The 22,060-nt window shown below is 45.2% G+C and overlaps 2 protein-coding genes across 2 annotated transcripts in view; one reads left to right on the top strand and one right to left on the bottom strand.

The window, feature by feature from the left end:
• Nucleotides 1-22,060, bottom strand: part of pde5ab (phosphodiesterase 5A, cGMP-specific, b) — a 120,260-nt gene that overhangs the window by 90,864 nt on the left and 7,336 nt on the right. The window lies entirely within an intron of this gene.
• LOC310875627 (trifunctional enzyme subunit beta, mitochondrial-like) lies at nucleotides 17,124-18,563 on the top strand (the record flags this gene model as incomplete). The annotated part of the gene is made up of 1 exon (XM_083788915.1): nucleotides 17,124-18,563. One exon carries the CDS (start codon nucleotides 17,124-17,126, stop codon nucleotides 18,561-18,563), a length of 1,440 nt encoding a protein of 479 aa, XP_083645041.1.

Here is a 22,060-nt window from a genome sequence, read left to right as displayed (position 1 = left end):
TGAATCATTCCAATAAATTCTGAATAGCCTTTATGTAAGACTGTGTGTTTTTCTCTGTGTGTGTGCGTGCACGTGCGTGCGCATGTGAGAGAGTACAGTGTCTGTATATACAACCAAATGGACACTTACAGGTTTATAACTCAAACCAAATTAACCCGTAACGGGTCCATTTGGCTCCAGAGTAAAATTAACACTGATTTTTACAATGTAAACTGGAGTCCCAGAGATGAAAACGAAAGCCATTAAATGGGGGTCTGTGGTCTAGCTCTAATGCATACCAAATTTTAATGTTCACCGGATAAACAGAAAAGACCTCCGAACATCGGCGTTCTGGTCAACACCACGGACGTACAGCGCATTCGTTTCCGAGAAAAAAGCCTGCAAAGGCACGGCCTAAAACAGTGGCTATAAAAAACACAAGTGCGGGCAGGGCCCTGGCAACCGCGCATAGCAATCGGAGCGTTTCAAAAAATGAAACACAGCGAGGCAATGCTATAGCGATATCAAACGCCTTAAGACTATGGAGTCAGAACAGTCTCAAAAGATTCACAGTAAATAACACAGATTTGTAACTCACAAGTTCAGATTTGCAACTCACGTGAGTGAATTTGTGTTTCACATTTGTGTTTTGTATCCACAAGTTCAGATTTGTGTTTTGTATCTGTGTTTCGCATCTGTGTTTTGTCAACAGTGTTTTATTTTGACTGATGATTGACATGAACTTTGAAGGCATCGAACAAAGGTGAGGCGACGCTTGTCACTCCAAAAAAGCAATCCATGTTTGCAAAACTGGAAAGAGAAGAGGAGATATAAAGCCTCTAAAAAAAGGTGCAGACCTAGCTACAAGTTCAAAACACGCCACGGATGCGACACATCTTAAGCTTGTACATCTATACTGTTTCCGTGCGCAACTCCGTCGTGTGAAAGAGCATAAATTAGAGCACTAATTATTTCCAAGAATGACAAAATGCTGAACATTAAAACACTCCTGGTAACCACCGAAATGAGACAAATTTTGTCTTCGTCATCTATAAACACAGCCCATGTTAAGATAAACACCTCAGGACTGTCCACTGTCTTGCAACAGGTGTGCTGCCCAAGCCAACACTAATATGGGGCCTCCCGGTTCCTGTGAGAACATGCTGCGTTTAATGTCAACAAGCATTAATGTCAATTTGGTTCCACTGGTTCACTCTCGTGCATGTATACAGTTGCAAATGGATCAATTAAGCTTGAGGAATTTACTGTGTCTGTTTTCTCCTGTCCTCATCTGTTGCACCAAAATGCAGCGTACAGAGTTACTTTCAAATGGCATTTTGACCAAATGCAGTGCTTTTTCTGTGCCGGAGGTCACGATCCTGTCTAGCAGATAACGCAATCTGTGAGGCTGAATGAAAGCAATTTGGTCTGACCCACTTTTTGGGAGATTTGTTGAGCAACGCAACGCTTTAGAGTGCTCCCTTTTCCCTTCCTGGGCTTTTAAAAGCTGCAGAGTGCACATTGCAAAGGTTTTTGTGCAATAGAAATTCTAGAGCCTAGATAAACAACATATGGTTGCAGACTAGCGTTGATTTTGTTGACAAAAACTATGACGAAAACATTTCACAGACGACAACGAAATAAAAACTATATGAGGACTTAAAGTTATATCCAGTGATTTCACTTAATTCAAATATATTTTTCTTGATAAAAGTTCCTCCCTGTCCCCAGTTAACCCCTGGGGTAAAAATAACGTAGGTTTCGTTTTTGGCTAGAGGGCCCAGCCTTCATCCAATCAGGATGGAGAAAGGCCTTCCTCCAGTCATGATCGAGCGGGGGCGGGCCTTGGTGCACGTGCTGTTGGCCTGTTGCGCGTCCCCCCACTGTAGAGCGTGTACTTACTTACTTACTTATGCCTATCGCCCAACCTTGGGCATAGGCCATGAACATGAGCTCTCCAGGCATCTCGGTCCAGGGCCATTCTCTCCAGCTGTCCCCATGTATGGCCAGATCTCTTCACATCTACATCTAGGTCACGCCGCCAGGTGTTTCTTGGTCTGCCCCTTTTCCTTTTCCCTTGTGGGTTCCAGAACAGGGCGTATCTTGTGATACTAGATGCAGGCTTGCGAAGGGTGTGGCCGATCCATCGCCATCGTCTTTGTAGTATGTCTTTTTCCACAGGGTGTTGGCCTGATTGCTGCCACAGTTCCAGGTTGCTGATTGTGTTAGGCCAGTTGATTCAGAGGATTCTTCTCAGGCAGGTGTTTATGAAAGGCTGGATTTTCTTCATGGTATTAACAGTTGTTCTCCAAGTTTCTGCTCCGTACAGCAGAACAGGCTTTACCATGGAGTTAAAGATCCTGATCTTAGTTGTTTTGGGAAGATCTGAGGATCCCCAGACATTTTTCAGCTGGTGGAAAGCTGCTCTTGCCTTTCCCATCCTAACTTTCACGTCAGCGTCTGTCCCGCCCACTTTGTCCACAATACTGCCTAGATAGGTAAAACTCTCCACCTCCTCTAGTGCTTCGCCCTCTAATGTGATGGGAGTAGCGTTGTTGGTGTTTATTTTAAGGACCTTGCTCTTTAGAGCGTGTGCATGTGCACATCTTGTTACCTGGGCGGACCGGGGGGTTTTCCAAATCACCCAAATCACTGAATGCTACTTTAAACTAAGTCTGTGAACAAATAAAAGTGGAGAAGAGATCCAGTAGAACTAAAAGACAAGTACTTTTATGTTTGGTTGCAGATAACAGATCTACAAGCTCATACTAGGGCTATTTTCAGCATGCAACCAATTCAGCCTTTCTCTAGTCCCGCCGTGGTTGTGCCCCTCTTCGCACCCACGCCGTTTCGTGGTTGGACAAGAATCCTCTCCGTCCAGCCACTACCACTACCATAACATGTTTTTCAGTTGCTTCATATTGATATTCTGTGCACGCAATTGTTATTTTAAACTTGGTGTCAGTAAAGAGCAATATCACAGGTTCAGCATGGTGACTGGGCTGCTGGGCATATCATGTATGTTTTTAGTTTTTTCCAAAAAATATGTTTTAGCAAATTCAATATAAAATATAGCTGCAAGCAGCGATAAGGCGGGACCAAGGAGATAGAGAGAGAGAGAGAGACAGAGAGAGAGAAAGACAGAGAGTGTGGAGAGAGAGAGAGAGAGAGAGAGAGAGAGAGAGAGAGGGTGGATACAAAGAGAGAGTGGAGAGAGAGCGAGAGAGACAGAGAGGACAGAGTGTGGAGACGGGGACAGAGAGTGTGGAGACAGAGAGAGGACAGAGTGTGGAGACAGAGAGAGGACAGAGTGTGGAGACAGAGAGAGGACAGAGAGTGTGGAGACAGTGAGAGGACAGAGAGAGGACAGAGTGTGGAGACAGAGAGAGGACAGAGAGAGGACAGAGAGTGTGGAGACAGAGAGAGGACAGAGAGTGTTGAGACAGAGAGAGGACAGAGAGTGTGGAGACAGAGAGAGGACAGAGAGTGTGGAGAGAGAGAGAGGACAGAGAGAGACAGAGAGAGCGAGAGAGGGGGGGGTGGAGAGAGACAGAGAGAGATAGAGAGAGAGAGGAAGAGAGAGAGAGGGGGGGGCGGGCGGAGAAAGAGAGACAGAGAGAGAGAGAGAGAGAGAGAGACAGAGAGACAGAGAGAGACAGAGAGAACAATATGCACAAATAAGAATCACGGACTAAGTTGTCGCTACCCGGATTTGAACCAGTGACCCTGCGGTCCAGAGGTGAGAACTCTACCAACTGAGCTAAGCAGACACAGTCAATTTGTTAATTCTAAACAGTAACATCAGACAGTATTCATATAGGTATTAGATGCAGAAGAAGTTTCACAAAACAGCAATTTTCATTGGCTCATAAAAACTTCATTTTTTCACTTAAAAGAAATGTGTTACGATTATTTGTCCGTATAAGTCCAAAGTTCAAGTGTGGACGTTTTTGTGTATTTTGATCAAAGATCCTGGGAGAAGATACATTTTAACTGTTTTTCATATATTTCAAAATGGTGGGTAATCTAAAGGTCAGAGGTGGGACAGTGAGAGGACAGAGTGTGGAGACAGAGAGAGGACAGAGTGTGGAGACAGAGAGAGGACAGAGTGTGGAGACAGTGAGAGGACAGAGTGTGGAGACAGTGAGAGGACAGAGTGTGGAGACAGAGAGAAGACAGAGTGTGGAGACAGAGAGAGGACAGAGTGTGGAGACATTGAGAGGACAGAGAGTGTGGAGACAGAGAGAGGACAGAGTGTGGAGACAGAGAGAGGACAGAGTGTGGAGACAGAGAGAGGACAGAGAGTGTGGAGACAGTGAGAGGACAGAGTGTGGAGACAGAGAGAGGACAGAGAGAGGACAGAGAGTGTGGAGACAGAGAGAGGACAGAGTGTGGAGACAGTGAGAGGACAGAGTGTGGAGACAGTGAGAGGACAGAGTGTGGAGACAGTGAGAGGACAGAGAGTGGACAGAGAGTGTGGAGACAGTGAGAGGACAGAGAGTGTGGAGACAGTGAGAGGACAGAGTGTGGAGACAGAGAGAGGACAGAGAGTGTGGAGACAGAGAGAGGACAGAGTGTGGAGACAGTGAGAGGACAGAGTGTGGAGACAGTGAGAGGACAGAGTGTGGAGACAGTGAGAGGACAGAGAGTGGAGACAGTGAGAGGACAGAGTGTGGAGACAGTGAGAGGACAGAGAGTGGAGACAGAGAGAGGACAGAGAGTGTGGAGACAGTGAGAGGACAGAGTGTGGAGACAGAGAGAGGACAGAGAGTGTGGAGACAGTGAGAGGACAGAGTGTGGAGACAGAGAGAGGACAGAGAGTGTGGAGACAGTGAGAGGACAGAGTGTGGAGACAGTGAGAGGACAGAGTGTGGAGACAGAGAGAGGACAGAGTGTGGAGACAGTGAGAGGACAGAGTGTGGAGACAGTGAGAGGACAGAGTGTGGAGACAGTGAGAGGACAGAGTGTGGAGACAGAGAGAGGACAGAGTGTGGAGTCAGTGAGAGGACAGAGTGTGGAGACAGAGAGAGGACAGAGTGTGGAGACAGTGAGAGGACAGAGTGTGGAGACAGAGAGAGGACAGAGAGTGTGGAGACAGAGAGAGGACAGAGAGTGGAGACAGAGAGAGGACAGAGAGTGTGGAGACAGTGAGAGGACAGAGTGTGGAGACAGAGAGAGGACAGAGAGTGTGGAGACAGTGAGAGGACAGAGTGTGGAGACAGAGAGAGGACAGAGAGTGTGGAGACAGTGAGAGGACAGAGTGTGGAGACAGTGAGAGGACAGAGTGTGGAGACAGAGAGAGGACAGAGTGTGGAGACAGTGAGAGGACAGAGTGTGGAGACAGTGAGAGGACAGAGTGTGGAGACAGTGAGAGGACAGAGTGTGGAGACAGAGAGAGGACAGAGTGTGGAGTCAGTGAGAGGACAGAGTGTGGAGACAGAGAGAGGACAGAGTGTGGAGACAGTGAGAGGACAGAGTGTGGAGACAGAGAGAGGACAGAGAGTGTGGAGACAGAGAGAGGACAGAGAGTGTGGAGACAGTGAGAGGACAGAGAGAGGACAGAGAGAGTGGAGACAGAGAGAGGACAGAATACACTTATTACACTATTACACTTATTACACTATTACACTACTATTACACTATTAGACTTATTACACTATTACACTACTATTACACTATTAGACTTATTACACTATTACACTACTATTACACTATTACACTACTATTACACTATTACACTACTATTACACTAATTCACTAATATTACACTATTACACTATTACACTATTACACTAAATACACTTATTACACTATTACACTACTATTACACTATTACACTATTAGACTTATTACACTATTACACTACTATTACACTATTAGACTTATTACACTATTACACTACTATTACACTATTACTATTATTACACTTATTACACTATTACACTACTATTACACTATTACACTTATTACACTATTACACTACTATTACACTATTACACTATTACACTTATTACACTATTACACTATTACACTATTACACTATTAGACTTATTACAATATTACACTATTACACTTATTACACTACTATTACACTTATTACACTACTATTACACTATTACACTACTATTACACTATTACACTATTAGACTTATTACAATATTACACTATTACACTATTACACTACTATTGCACTATTACACTACTATTACACTATTACACTATTACACTTATTACACTATTACACTATTACACTATTAGACTTATTACAATATTACACTATTACACTATTACACTACTATTACACTATTACACTACTATTACACTATTACACTTATTACACTACTATTACACTATTAGACTTATTACAATATTACACTATTACACTTATATTAAACTATTACACTTATCTGTCCTAGTCCTAGTGATAGAGAGAGAGAGAGAGAGAGAGAGAGAGAGAGAGAGAGAGAGAGAGAGCAATATGCACAAATAAGAATGTCGCTAACCGGATTTGAACCAGTGACCCTGTGGTCCAAAGGTGAGAGCTCTACCGACTGAGCTAAGCAGACTCTGTCAGTTGACTCATTCTATACAGTAACATGCAGTATAGGTATTAGCTCTGCCAACCGTATTTGGAAGACGTATTGGTTGCATGAGAGGTTTCACAAGACAGAATTTTTTTATTGGCTCATAAAAACTTCATTTTTTCACTTAAAAGAAATCTGTTACGATTTTTTGTTCGTATAAGTTCAAAGTTCAAGTGTAGACGTTTTTGTGCATTTTGATCAAAGATCCTGGGAGAAGATAGATTTTTAATGGTTTTCATATAATTCAAAATGGCCGGTTATCTAAAGGTCAGAGGTCAAAAGTCAGAATATGGAAGTTGTTCGGCATGAGGAGACAAATATGTGAATCAAAGTGTCATTGGCAACGGTATAACGGTTCATGAGATATGCACATTCAAAGTTTGCATTTTAACTTAATTTTCAATTTTCAGTGCTATAGCGCCACCATTTGGCCAATGGTCATGGGCTTCACATAGTCACCGTTTGGCATGGGCCTCTACCAGATTGCCGAGTTTCACGAAAAGCGACTGCACGGTTCAGTCAGAACAGCTATTTTTGGCGGAAGAAGAAGAAGGAGAAGAAAAATAAAGACAAAAACAATAAGTGACCAAAGTCACTGCGTGTCTTCTTGGTCCCTTGAGAAGATAGATTTTTAATGGTTTTCATATAATTCAAAATGGCCGGTTATCTAAAGGTCAGAGGTCAAAAGTCAGAATATGGAAGTTGTTCGGCATGAGGAGACAAATATGTGAATCAAAGTGTCATTGGCAACGGTATAACGGTTCATGAGATATGCACATTCAAAGTTTGCATTTTAACTTAATTTTCAATTTTCAGTGCTATAGCGCCACCATTTGGCCAATGGTCATGGGCTTCACATAGTCACCGTTTGGCATGGGCCTCTACCAGATTGCCGAGTTTCACGAAAAGCGACTGCACGGTTCAGTCAGAACAGCTATTTTTGGCGGAAGAAGAAGAAGGAGAAGAAAAATAAAGACAAAAACAATAAGTGACCAAAGTCACTGCGTGTCTTCTTGGTCCCTTAACAAGCGGCGCGAACCAGGGCGGAACAAGAGCCTGCTGGTTAGTCAGTCAGGGACCAATCAGAAGGCTGACAAAGGATGAATTGTGTGAAAGCAGCCATAAAGATGCCCCCCCTTTTATCTTTGTAAGGGGCGCTATAGCCCCTCCTACAGTGTGTGTGTGTGTGTGTGTGCACAAACACAAACATTGTGTGTGCACATACACAAACATTAAATTCCCATTGACAATGAATGGACCATTTTACTTCATAGTGTCCGAGCAAATAAAGTGTCTATTTTACGTCATGATGATGTACGATGATAAGAGCGCCCCTCACTTCACACAGGTGTGATTTCTGATTAAGAAGCCTTAAAGGCAAACATAAATTACATTTATATCCATGTGTTGAATGTTCAAAGCCAAAAACACATGACAATTAAATGGTTCAGTATGTGTGTGACAATGAAATGTCAACTTAACGGTTTTGGACTCTACTGCGACTCTGTGCAGTGTATTTCTCTGCCATTCGAATCCCTGAAGACATTTTGGCTTTGAAGGGAAAAAAGAAAGAAAACCACTTGTCTGGGAATGTTTTCGGTCCATCCTTCTCGCAGGAATAGATGCATGTCCAGTAACCAATTACCGAGCAGATTTATGGCCGTTTTCCATAGTTATACGGCAGGCCTCATAACTCAGCTAAACAGTCCATGGACCCATATCCCATATGGAAGGCATCTATCGGCTTATCATCAAAAACCATATCTCCCCCTTTTCAAAATGTTTTTTTAACAGAACAAAAATATGAAAATAGCAGATCTACAATCTCACATCGTGACACTTTATGAGCTTGTATATAGATCTTCTATTTTCATGTAGGCAAAGTATCGAGCGTACAGAAATCTCCTTGAGGGGGGCGTCAACATTATGTGTCACGTGGTAACGGCGGCCATACTTGTTGGCTTGTCTGGTTTGTTTACATTGAGCGACTATATACGGTGTTATTTTTTTAAACTGACCTCACAATGGTGCAGACTTGCTCAGTAAATAAGTGCCACAGCAGGTCACGTCGAGGGAATGAGCCAGAAAACGGAATTAGATTTTCAGCTTTCCAGCATAGAGACAGCATCAAGGAGCCCAGATTGACGAGTTTACAAAAATACGTAGAATGGCTTGGATCTCGGCTGTACGGCGCACGGGCGCAGAGACATAACGTTCAACAAAGTGTCTAAGCACAACCGTGTTTGTTCACGACATTTTCCTTGTCCTTGTAAGGTATTTGGGCCCGACGTTCTTTCTATCCATCCTGGTGTTGGTTCACTATGTTGTCGCCAAGAACGAGCTCAATATTTATAAAAACATACCACTGTCACTCTATTCTGAGTGATGTGGACTAGTGTTTACACCCTATATACACTAGAAATACCTCAAAATTGTACTTAAGTACAGTACTGGAGTAAATGTATTTAGTTATCTTCCACCCCTGTGACATACTGTCTTCTATTAGAGAGTTTCACCTCCGTTAACTTCATCGGGAAAGTCCAATATAAGTCTATGAGTTGCATAAGGAGAAGAGACACGGAGCAGCACGTTTGGACCTTGCGGTCTTGAAGACCGCAAGGTCGAAACGTTAGTCTTTTATATACTCAGCACCTAAATAAAAGGCTCTAAATGTCCGTGCTGCTCCAGTCTCTTCTCCTTATGCAACTCATGATGTCCTTGCACCTGTGAAGCACCGGATCAGCCGTTTCAGGCTTGAGGCGCGTTGGTAGACTCCCTTTGTTCCTATACGAGTGTTTGTCACTATTTCGAGGTACATGAACCACGTGACTACAAGCTCACAATGCAGCACGAAGTGAAACGTTGTGAGCTTGTAGAGCTGCTATTTTCACTATAGTTTGGGTCCCGGGGAGACGTCACATTTCTCTTTTGGGTCACGGGCTAAAAGGTTTGGGATTTACAGCTCTATATATTGGAGCTGTGTAATTGTACAGTTTTGTGCGTCAGCGGCCCCGTCCGAAACGTTGAATTACTGCTTGACGTTTATGTCCAAGAGGCGGCCGTCGATTTGATCCGAAGCCTAATTTGGTCGGACGCCACTTGATCGATATGGTTTTGGCAAGGAATACGTTTTACACGCATGACGTAGTGACAGAAGGATTATATACGCCGATAAGAACTGTGTGTGGATGGAGATAGCAATGTACTGTAGCTGTCCGTTGACTGAGGGGATATGCGTGTCTGTGCGCGTGTGTATGTGTACATGTGTGCGTAGTGTACTTGTATACTTGTGAGGTGCCAGATAAGAATGGCCAAACAGCCCAGGCCGTAGCGTAACGGTCTGGGCACCGGACTGGTGATCCAGTCGCGGTGTGCCGCGGGTTCGACTCCCGGACCCGACACGGCCTTTACCGCATGTCATCCCCCCATCTCTCTCCCGTTTCCTGTCAGCCTACTGTCTGTCCCTTAAAAAAAAATCAATAAAGGCGTAAGCCGCAAAAAAATATCTTAAAAAAAAAAAAAAAAAAAAAAAAAAAGAATGGCCAAACACAAGTATTGCATTCATAAAATTGTTGATGTCCTCACAAGTATAGCAATACTGCAACGTGTGTGTGTTTGTGTGCGTGTGGAACTGACAAGTCCAATGAATCATCCGTTTGCCCTTGAGCTGGAGAGCTGAAGACAGCCCGCGTAGGTGGAAATAATGTGCGCTGCACAGTAGGTGTGCTATGCCTCTGAGCAATGAGCATACATACACTGTAGTGTACACACCAAGTGGACTGCAGCGTGAGAAGTTCGGGACGAGCGCCAACTTTTAACGAAGGCATGCTGTGTTCCGTTCTATTGGAGTCCCCCAAACCCCCCCCCCCGCCCCTCCCCCACCGTGAAAGCGCCCTGTTGAGCGAACCCCGCCAGTACAACACCACTGTTCACATGAGTCATGTGGAGTTGTCAAAGGTCTAGACGTCGTCCCCTTGCTCCAACAGACACGGCGTTGAAAAGGACGTCGCTTTCCAACATCCTTTCATAGCAGTCGTTCCGCTGCAATTGCTCAAGTTGCGGTCTACACTTTGACAGCACTGCCTCTGACTCATTTTCTTTGTTAAAAGTTCATTCTGTCCCAGACAGCAGGGAGAGAACAAATTACATTGGATCAAAGGAACACCGTTTAGTCGAGAAGGCCGGACTGCGGCGTACAAAAAGACTTGGAAAAGAAGAGAGGACACTCTCTATCTCCTTTCTACCCGTCTAATTCAAAGACACATGCAAACGCACACACAGATACGCGGCACACGTTCGCTTGTGTGTGCACTTGCATGTTCTGTTTGTGTGACGACCAAGTGTGTGTGTGTGTGTGTGCATATGAGTGGAAAACAAAACCAAGTGGAAAGCAACTCATAAGGTGAGTGTGTGTGCGCGCGTGTGTTTGTGTTTCCCCAAAGCATCCTCATATGCACACACACACACACGCGCATGTACGCACACATGCGCACCTGAAGACGCATGACCAAGCTTACAAACACAACTGAGCTCACAGTGTCCCAGGATGCGGCACTATTGTCGACACACCGTCATCAATCACACCATTTGCTGTGAAACGGTGTCATTGATGACTCAGCGTCCTTCAGGGCCACAATGTGCCTCACTACCCATCGACCATCGAAGTCAGTGGTGAACTAGAAAAAGTGCCCTTCTGGGCACAGGTCTCCACCAGGATAGGAATGTAGGACATTGCAGCTTGCTTTCATCTGGTGGTTGGATAAAAGGGCAACAAAAGTAAACTAGGGAGTTGGCATACAAAGTTATCCACAGATCCGTGCAGTTAGAGGTAAAAACACTTTTCGGCCAGTTATAGCGCCACCTTGAGGCTGAGTTGAAATTGTTCATGTGGCATTTCTTCCTCGGCCTAGTGGGAATGTGCGTGCACAATTTCACGGAAATCACGCGATTTGCAGCATTTTGTTTGAAACTGAGCACTCCTGTGAACTTTGGAAGCCAATCTTAACCAATCAGGATGGAGTGTGAGAAATCTGAAAGACCCGTTTCGTTGAATGGCTCTAGAGAGACTGTGTACCAATTTGCGTGATGTTTGGACAAAATCTGTAGGTGTACTGTGCAAAAACTTGTTTTGCACAAAGCGGCCTCCTGGTGGCGCTATAACAGGCCGTTCTGGAAAGTTTGGGGCAGAGGTTCATCGTTGGCATCCAGGGAGTGTGTGTGCAAAATTTGGCATCGACCGGGTTAACGGTGGCCGAGATTAGCTGCTCACGGACGGACACACGGACGGACACACGGACGGACGGAGTGCAAAACATACTCTTCCCCCCATGCCTTCGGCCTGGTGGAGACAATTAGTTGTGCTTCTTTGCGTCAATGAGCACACATTGTACAGACAATGTACTAGCTAACACAATGTGGATTGGAAGAGTGAGTGCACGTCACGTCAATGTGCGTGCAAGTGCTATGGGAAATGACATCAATAGTGGCCCTCCGCTCATGTAAGGCTGTGTGTGTGGACAGACACGGCTCCTAAATGAAAGTCCTCAACTCGTTTGTAGCAACTTTGTAGCTGTGAGAGAGAGATCTGGTTCAGCGCCCGTACTACCGTCGTTATCACAGCCTAATCCCATAGCCTGCGGGTACACTGTAACCATGACAACACACTACAGCCTATGGGTGTCAGAGCCGGCGGATATGGTAAACGGTTTCCCACAAACATAAGGCCAAAAGAGCGTATACAATTTGGAAAATTGAAAAAAAAATCTGATCAATTGGTCCAGCCGGTGGAAAAAAAAGAATATTGAATTAACTATATTTAATAAATGCCCTTTGTTTTGCGGTCCTTTTCACAGAATCAAAGGTTTTATCGTCATTCCCCAGGATTCCAGGAACATGGATGGCTATGTAGGTGATGAGGTGTGAGCAACAAGCTACAGGCTGCTCAAGACAGCCCTGCTCTGGGACACCGGTACGAATGGAAAAAGAACGGCTCACACCAGCCAGACGGAGAACAGTGAAAGAAAACAAGGCCAATCAACGGCATAGAGTTGCTCTGAGTTGACCTGCACCCCAGCTGTTCCCTTCGTGATGGTGATTGCATGACTCAGCGTCCTCCTGGAGCCCTTTGATCATCTCAGAGGCTAAAGATGATCGACTCGTTCATTTATTTACAGAAGCACTTACTTTATCTTCAACGACCTGAGGACTAGATGCATCAAAGACACTAATGACCCATGGCTTCACATAGCCTGTCATACATCCAGACACCGTGCAGTATGAGGGCCCTCACACCAGAGTTGACGTGGTCGAATAAAACTACGACGAACATGTTCATCGACTACCTTTTTTCACTGGCAAAAACTAAACCAAAGCTAAAAAAAATCTTATCTATGATGACTAAAACTAAGACAAAATATATTTCATCAACACATAAAAACTAGACTAAAATGTTAGGGAGGGACTAGTGGTGAAGAGATCCAGTACAACTGAAAGACAAGTCATGTTATGCTTGTTTGCATGCTCAAAATAGCAGATCTACAAGCTCACAACCTGCCACGCTGTGACACGTAGTGAGCTTGAAGATCGGCTATTTTCAGCATGCAACCGAAACCGAAATGCAAATAAAATCAGTCATTAAGTGCCTCAGTAATCTATAGGAGCATAGGTAAACCAAGAACCTATAAGCATACCGTAATCAGTATAACAACAACAAAAACAATTGATACATTGAAACTGTACGAACTACAATCTGGCATCTGCCTAAATAACATCTAAATGGCATTGTCACCTTTGCATAAGACTTAAGGTCAAGTGCTACGGCAGGGGTATTCAACTAGGCCGGGGGCCACAACTGTGCGCAACACAGACAATTTGTGGTTTCTCAAAATGCATTGTGTGCTCAAAGACGAAGATTTTGCCTATGTTTGCCTACATTTCTGACCAGTAATGAGCAGGATAATGATATATGGTACCTTTAGATGTAGACCTATTTGACATTGGATAAACAAAATTGCCATGTCATTAACGACCGACAACGAGCACCAGCTGGAGACATAAACACAGACACAGACACACACACAGACACACACACACACACACACACACACACACACACACACACACACACACACACACACACACACACACACACACACACACACACACACACACACACACACACACACACACTGCTGTAGTCTAAAGTAACTGGAGTATGTCTCATTTCTCTTCAAAAGCCCTTGAATATGATCACTGTCATTATGGTAATCTCACACTTCATATCGCAGTAATTGCACACACCATACCTGTAACTTTCATTACCCCTTTTTCAACTGTCGGCTACGGGCTAAAGTGGAGTCTGAAGTGGTGAGTCTTCAGATTACAGAAGGTTGGAAGTGAGTCTGCAGCTCTGGCTGCAATGGGGAGTTTGTTCCACAGTTTGGGAGCCAGAAGGGAGAAGAGTCTGGGACTCGTTGTCCCGGATGTTTTAGGATAGACTGAGACAGACTGCCTATGTTCGCTGATTTGAGTGAGCAGGAGGAGCTGGATCAGGCTTTGAAGATGGGGGTGCATGGGACAATGGCAAAATGTATGTTTTGAAAGTACTATAGAACCAAAGTTAGCATGATGAAATAGAAAGCCATTGTTCTCGCATCAATGCAAAGCTAAATATATTTGAGAGCTGTAAATCTTGATTGAAATGACCTACCAATGATGGTTGGCCCTCCTCTGAGACACAGAGGGAGACAGGAATACTAGTCTGTGCCATCTTTCAAGGAGGAACAATTCTATCAAGATAGGTTGCAAATGGTCTTTTTACCATGCAGGATACAGTGTATATAAGCCTGCATGGTTGTGTATATTATACACAAACAACAACAACAACAGATTGTGAGCAACTACAGTAGGCGGGCTGCTCAGGACCGTCCTCTGAGACGCTAGTACAAATGGAAAGAAAATAATACCAGCCAGCCGAAACAAGCGGATAAACAAGGCCAATCAACACATTTAGACACCTGGACCCTGGTCCCTGTGTGATGGCGATTAGATGACTCAGTGTCCCCTAGCTAGAGCAGTGGTTCCAAAACAATGGGCAGGGTCCCATGTGTGGGCTATGGACCAATTTCTATGGGTCACGACTCTCTCTAAAGTTAATAACTCGTTTGAACGAGATAATGTCCCGTTCAAACGAGTTAAAGATCTCGTTCGTTCAAGTTAATAACCCGTTTGAACGAGGTAATATCTCGTTAAAAGAAGATCATTTATTTTTCTTACCATGGCCACTCAGGGGCTCTGTAAGAAATAGCAGATCTACAAGCTCATAGCGCAGCATGAAGTGACGCGCTATGAGCTATGGTTTTAAGGGGTTCAAGAAGTGGTTAACAACATTGCAAGTTTCTCTCCACAATAGACGTTAACCTTGTTCTCCTCGAGCACTAAACCACATGACAGGGAAAGGACTTGAATGAATTGCTTTCGTATTCATTCATAATGTTCTTTGGCACCGTGGTGCATGTGACAACCCAATTTAGAAAGTTCCAACTCCGTAGCCTACTTAGAAACTCCGTTCACAGTTTACACAGGGCTTTTGTTTTGTAATGGCCGAATGCGGTCGCACTCCTTTTATACGCAGTTATGTGGTGACGTACCAGGGAGGCAGAGAGGTAGCATGCGGTCCCAGAAGGCTGAGCAAATGGAAGAACAAGTTCATTACTTATAATCACCGCCCTAATCTCCCCGGGGATGTTATCTCCTCTGCTGCAGTCACAGTGTGTTCCAGCATTGTCATTTAGCTTAGGCTTGTGAGCAAAGGTGTTTTTCTTTCTCCCCTGTTCTACTGTGTGTGTGTGTGTGTGTGTGTGTGTGTGTCGTGTGCGTGCTATCAATTGTCCTGTCCCTCTGCAGTGGTGCTGGACATAAACTATAAGAACTTTTACTTGAGAACTGTACATAAGTAACCCCTATAGACACGTATACATAGCTGTCCTTCCTTATCCCGAACACTAACCCTATGGAAGTGACACCTGTTGTGTCCCCAATTTGACATGTGCCACCAATCAACTGGTTCAATGTCCAAGGTTTGTCCCAACATCACAAACACACACACACACACACACACACACACACACACACACACACACACACACACACACACACACACACACACACACACACACACACACACACACACACACACACACACACACACACACACACACACACACACACACACACACACACACACACACACGCGTACGTACATACAGAGTAAGCAGTGATGTAATGACTGATGTTAAGCAGGCCATGGCCACTTTAAGAGGAATGTACGCATTCTTGAAATGCCTGAAAACTCAAGGATTTTAGGTTACTCCAACACAGATGCTGCAAATGCTGCGAATCTGTTGTCCATCCCCTTTGAGAAGATAAATAGTTGATTAACTCCAGTAGGGCTGCCTGCAAATCTTTTTCCTTCTGGCTTATATGCCCCAATGCATTATAATTGCCCTCTATAACTAAAATGTGTCCATAAATATATCCTTTTTGTAGAAATAGATCATATTTTACTTAAGGGGGATATATATATATATATATATATATATATATATATATATATATATATATATATATATATATATACAAAACAACATCCAGAGCGCAGCGCTGGGTCTTCACAATCGCTTATTTTGATCGCTTGCCCACTGGTTGTTAGATCAAAATACGGTAAGAACAGCACTGGTCTGGATTTCTCCTTCAATGGGTTAAAAACGTGATCTCTCAAGAATGGCCACTTGGACTCAAAGATGATTAGAAGTAGCATGTTGGTGGTCAAAGTTCAAAGGTCAAGGTCATTGTGTCACGTAGGTGGTCAAATTCTATGGTCTAGGTCACCGTCACTGTGTGTAAACAGACATATTAATCGACCAACCATAAAAAAATATGCCTATATGCATAAACATGCCAATTTATTTTGTAGGCTATTAGTTGCATTTAGAGCTGAACTATTAGGTCCCTCAGCGTGTTTGCCAGTGTCGGTCGACTTAGCCAAAGTTTCACGAAATGATGGAAATTGTGTAGTCTGTAAACTATGCCTATATGTCGCTTCCAGACAGAACAAATGTGCAAGTTGTCAAGGCGATGCAACTCTGACGAGCTTCTTCCTTTTCTTGTTGAGGGGTGCTAGCCCCTCCTATGTCCAGCTTTGAGGGTTTGTGTAAACACGAACATTGAAGACAAAAGTGTGTAAACACAAACATTGAAGACAAAAGTGAGGACGCAAATTGTGATTGGCTAAAAGGAGATGATGCAAATTGTGCCTGATTTTCTGGGACCAGATTACATACATGACCATATGTCTTACGTCATCATTGAGAGCTAGTCATACATATACTATATATATGTAATTTGTAAAATAAAATAGCAAATTGTGCCTGATTTGCTGGGACCAGAGTACATGGTGTGTATATGTATAACTATACATTTTAAAACAATAATAATTCAGTCTTATTAAAATAACTATTTAAATGGAAGCAGCGTTGATGTAGACTTAAAGAAAAGGGTGAAATGGCTTCTATGCTGCTGAAAGTGTTGTGGAGTAACGGCAGCAGCGGACCGGTCAGCCTGGCAACTCGCTCCGTCGTCCAGCACTTCCACTCCGACCAGAGCAAGAAGACGCTGGCGCTGCCCGACAAGAGCAAGAAGACGCTGGCGCGGCCCGGGGTGAGGAATGTCGTCCTGGTGGAAGGGGTCCGCACGCCCTTCCTGCTGTCCGGAACGGCATACGCCGACTTGATGCCTCACGACCTGGCCAGAGTGTCTCTGCTGGGTCTGCTGCAGAGGACCGGCCTGCCTCGGGACGCCGTGGACCACGTGGTCTATGGGACGGTCATCCAGGAGGTGAAGACCAGCAACGTGGCGAGGGAGGCGGCGCTGGGAGCCGGCCTGTCCGACAGGACCCCGGCGCACACCGTCACCATGGCCTGCATCTCGTCCAACATGGCCGTTACCACGGCCGTCGGGCTGGTTGCGACAGGCCAGTGCGACGCTGTGGTGGCGGGCGGCGTGGAGTTCATGTCCGACGTGCCCATCCGCCACAGCCGCGCCATGCGGAGGACCATGCTGTCGCTCAGCCGGGCCAAGACGCTGGGCCAGAGGCTCAGCCTGATCGCGGGCATCCGCCCGACACACCTGTCGCCGGAGCTGCCCGCCGTGGCCGAGTTCTCCACGGGGGAGATCATGGGCCACAGCGCCGACCGCCTGGCCGCCGCTTTCGCCGTGTCGCGGGGCGAGCAGGACGAGTTCGCCCAGCGCTCGCACTGCTTTGCCAAGGAGGCCCAGGACGCCGGGCTGCTGCGGAACGTCCTGTCCTTCCAGGTGCCGGGCAGTCTCCACATCGTCTCCCGGGACAACGGCGTCCGGCCGACCTCCTTGGAGCAGATGGCCAAGCTGAAGCCGGCCTTCGTCAAACCCCACGGCACGGTGACCGCCGCCAACTCCTCCTTCCTGAGCGACGGCGCCTCGGCCGTGCTGGTCATGTCCGAGGAGAAGGCGCTGGCCATGGGCTACCGGCCCTTGGCCTACCTCAGAGACTTCGTGTTCGTGGCCCAGGACCCCGGGGACCAGCTGCTGCTGGGGCCCGCCTACGCCACGTCCACGCTGCTGGAGCGTGCCGGGCTGACTGTGGCAGACATCGACGTCTTCGAGTTCCACGAGGCGTTCGCGGCGCAGATCCTGGCCAACCTCAAGGCCATGGACTCGGACTGGTTCGCCCGGACGTACATGGGCAGGACGTCTAAGCTGGGCTCTCCGCCCATGGAGAGGTTCAACCTGTGGGGAGGGTCCCTGTCCCTGGGTCACCCGTTCGGGGCCACAGGCTGCCGGCTGGTCACCACCGTGGCTGAGCGGCTGCAGGCGGAAGGCGGGCAGTATGGCCTGGTGGCAGCGTGCGCCGCAGGAGGGCAGGGCCATGCCATGCTGATCGAGGCCTTCCCTCAGTATAATTAATTATGGTTAGTTCTAAAAAATAATAATAATAATCACACTCGTGTGAAGTGAGGGGCACTCTTATCGTCATACATCATATTCCATGCTCAGCCAATCAAATCATCACAAATGTGGTAGACAGACACACAAAGCTGAGCATAGGGGGGGCTAGCGCCCCTCAAAAACAACAAAATAAACACCCAGTGTGGCTGCCACATTTGTGATGATTTGATTGGCTAAGTGCATACTTGCTTGTTGCACACTAGTAGGCCATAAATGGCCAACTAGTGCGCAAGCAGAGCGCGCAAGTACTTTCAACCGCTACAAACTGTGGAATCTCAGTATCTCTGTGAAGGAACGTTTGAAATGTCTAATTATTAGGTGTAACTATTTGCTACCTACCTACTTTATGCATGTAAACACCTAGTATTATCTGTGAATAAGAGCACCCCTCACTTTTTTATTATTCTATTTAGTTTTTTGTGTGCATTGGGATGCCAGGGTTAAGAACCAAAGCATACAAAGTGCTAGTATAGACTCTCCTCGGCTTCTCTGCCGGAGTTTAAAATAACCTATAATGACATTTGCAGTCTCTCTCTCGAAAGATAAATTAGCGTTTAAATGGTGCATCGAAGTGAATAGGCTATACAACTGAACATGCTGTTTTTACAGGAGCAGTTTACCACCAAAAATAACTTATTTTCTTTCAATTAGAAAATACGCCACGCATGAAGCCTTGAATTCATGCACGTTCATTTAGTTTTTGTTGCATGAAACTCTGCCAGTCATCAAATGATTGGCTCAGGAATACAATTACAAAATATACATTTTCAGTATAGGCTACCCAAAATTTAGTTTTTGGGTAGCCTATTGCAGAAGCTTATTCATTAGACTATATTGTTATTATGTTTGCTTTATATTTTACCATCACTTATTGTAGCCTACTTAGCTTATAAGAGCCTAGATATCACCACTAGGCCTGATAGCTATTGTTTTGGTACAGGCTACAGCCTATCTTGTTATGGTTCAGCTTGTCCTTGAAGCTACTTTAACTATCATCTGATATCTGTGCATCTTGGCAGAACTACTGTACCGTACCACCGACCTGATTCTATATTTCTGCATGATATCATGTACATCAGGGGTGGGAAACTTTGATGATGGAGAGGGCCACTATATTTCCACAATTCCATATTTTGATTTATTTGCATAGATGAATGCCCTACTTCGCCATTCTTCATTCATGTCACACAAAAGTAGCAAAAACTAGCTAATCTACAAGCTTTTTTAGTTTGTAGATCTGCTATTTTTGAGTGGTGCAACCACTCCAAGGAACAGCAATGTCCGTGTGTTCACCTATGTGTTAATTAATGAGCACCATAATGAGGGGTGACCAGTAGGGGCGCTGTTGTGCAGAAACAGAGAGAGGGATAGTGCTGCACTGTTGCCTGCTAATTATGAGAGAGAGGGAGAGAGAGAGAGAGAGAGAGAGAGAGAGAGAGAGAGAGAGAGGTGGTGGGGGGGGGGGTGAGTTGCACCACTCAGTTCACACGGGTGTGATTTTTATTTTATTTTTAGTAATCACAGTATACATAACGTGAATGAGTTCCAAGTCTTTACAGTGTGAGGATTGTTGCTCTGTAAAATTAAATGAGTGAAATATGAACTTGATATATCCCTTGTCATTTAATTGAATGGCTTGCTGAAATGGTCACGCTTCGGTGAGAACCGGGGATAATTACACACAAGTAAGGTGTAGTCTCGATTAGTTCACCACCACATACCTCAAATTGTTTCACGTAATAGAACATTTTACACATTAACTAATATTGATTTCAGCGTGCAATGTGCAGGTTCATTGAGATCACTGAAGATACAGCAAGTTCCCATATATAGATAGCGTATATAGCCAGCCTACATAGACACAGTACAGTAAGTTGACCGGGGTCCCCCAGGGGTCTATACTTGGCCCCTCTTCTTTTCCCCCCCTCTACATCAGAAATCCCTTTGCTGAAAATAGCTGTTCTACAAGCTCACAACACTTGGTGTGAACTTGTAGATCAATTTTTATTCTCGGTTTTTGGTGAAAAAAATCTTTTGAAACAATAGCAGATCAACCAGAATAGGAATGCTGGGGTTTAAGTTAAACAACACACACACACACACACAGACACACATGTTTGAGAACCCCTTCTACCTTGAGGCCATTAGGAATCTTATCTGCTAATACAAGTGTTGTAACAAGCTGATAACCTCTCGGAGAGGAGCTGAACTTCAGTCTGACAACAAGCATTCTCAGACAACAAGCAGAACACCGTTGACAACACTAATCAGCAGTGGTGTGTAAAGTAACTAAGTGCTAATGTACTCGAGTACAATGTTGAGGTACTTTTACTTTACTGGAGTTTTCCCCAATTTCAGATACTTTTACTTCTGCTCCACTAGAACTCAGAGGCAAGCATACTGTACTTTTACTGCACTACAATTATTTGACAACTTTAAGTTACTAGGCCTTGCTTTGTAGATTTTGATTATTATTAAAAACATACACTACAAGGGTATACGACTAAAACTAAATCAAAATTTGCTGTCAAAATCAACAGCCTGTGACATCACGTCGGTCATCCATGACATAATGATTCAATATTTGGGCAAGGTTTCAGCCAGAGTGCCATGAGTTAGTGTGTTAGGAAACACGTGCGTGCGTGCGTGCGTGCGTGCGTGCGAGCGTGTGCGTCCGTTTCTGTTTCACCAGAAACAATGTCCATTGTCATGTTGTCCATTTCTCATGTCTCCACCTGTGGCATCCTATTAAATAGAAGCAGAAGGCCATATTGAGCGTATTCCCTCCCTGTTTGCCGCGTGTCTGCAATGCATGCTGCTTCTCCAGGCTAACCCACTTAGCTGTGACGCGGGCTAGCGGGCGCCGCCCCGGCACCGGTGGCACGGTGATGAATGACTGGCATTAAAGGTGTTAGGTTGGGGGGGTGGGGGGGGGGCTCGTCTGGGAACAGCAGGCTCCTGTCCCGGCTGGGGGCATCCATCAACATCAGCGGGGGAGGTCTGGTCCAAATGAAATGCTTATGGAAGGAGCCAGCTGGCAATCTGGGTCTGGGTCGACCCAGACAGCACGATGCTAGTCAGACCCCCGTGAGTGAGGACGAGGAGAGGTTGTCCGTATACTATGCAGTGTTTGCCAAACATTGGGTATAGTGTAGGCCTTCTGATGCTGAGAATTATTTTTAGGTTTGAAAAATGTTTAGAAGTTTCGACTCACAACAAGTTAAAATGTATATACCGGTAAGCGATGCAAAGACTGACAGACAGACAGACAGACAGACACTATAGTCGCACATTGGCACATTGGCAGGCTTTAGGCTTTCCACAGCTACCCCACAACACAGCGTCACTGTCTGCAATGGCAGTGCATACAGCAGAGCAGAAGCTCTCAATGTTTTAACCATAATACTAAAAACAGGGCATCTCAAAGAAAGAATAAATCCCTCTGGACCTACAGT

The sequence above is a fragment of the Protomyctophum parallelum genome (genome assembly GCF_964188405.1).
Source record: "Protomyctophum parallelum genome assembly, chromosome: 18".
Classification (NCBI taxonomy): domain Eukaryota; kingdom Metazoa; phylum Chordata; class Actinopteri; order Myctophiformes; family Myctophidae; genus Protomyctophum; species Protomyctophum parallelum.
The sequence above is the reverse complement of the archived record's forward strand: the minus strand, read 5'-3'. Positions and strand labels throughout refer to the sequence as shown.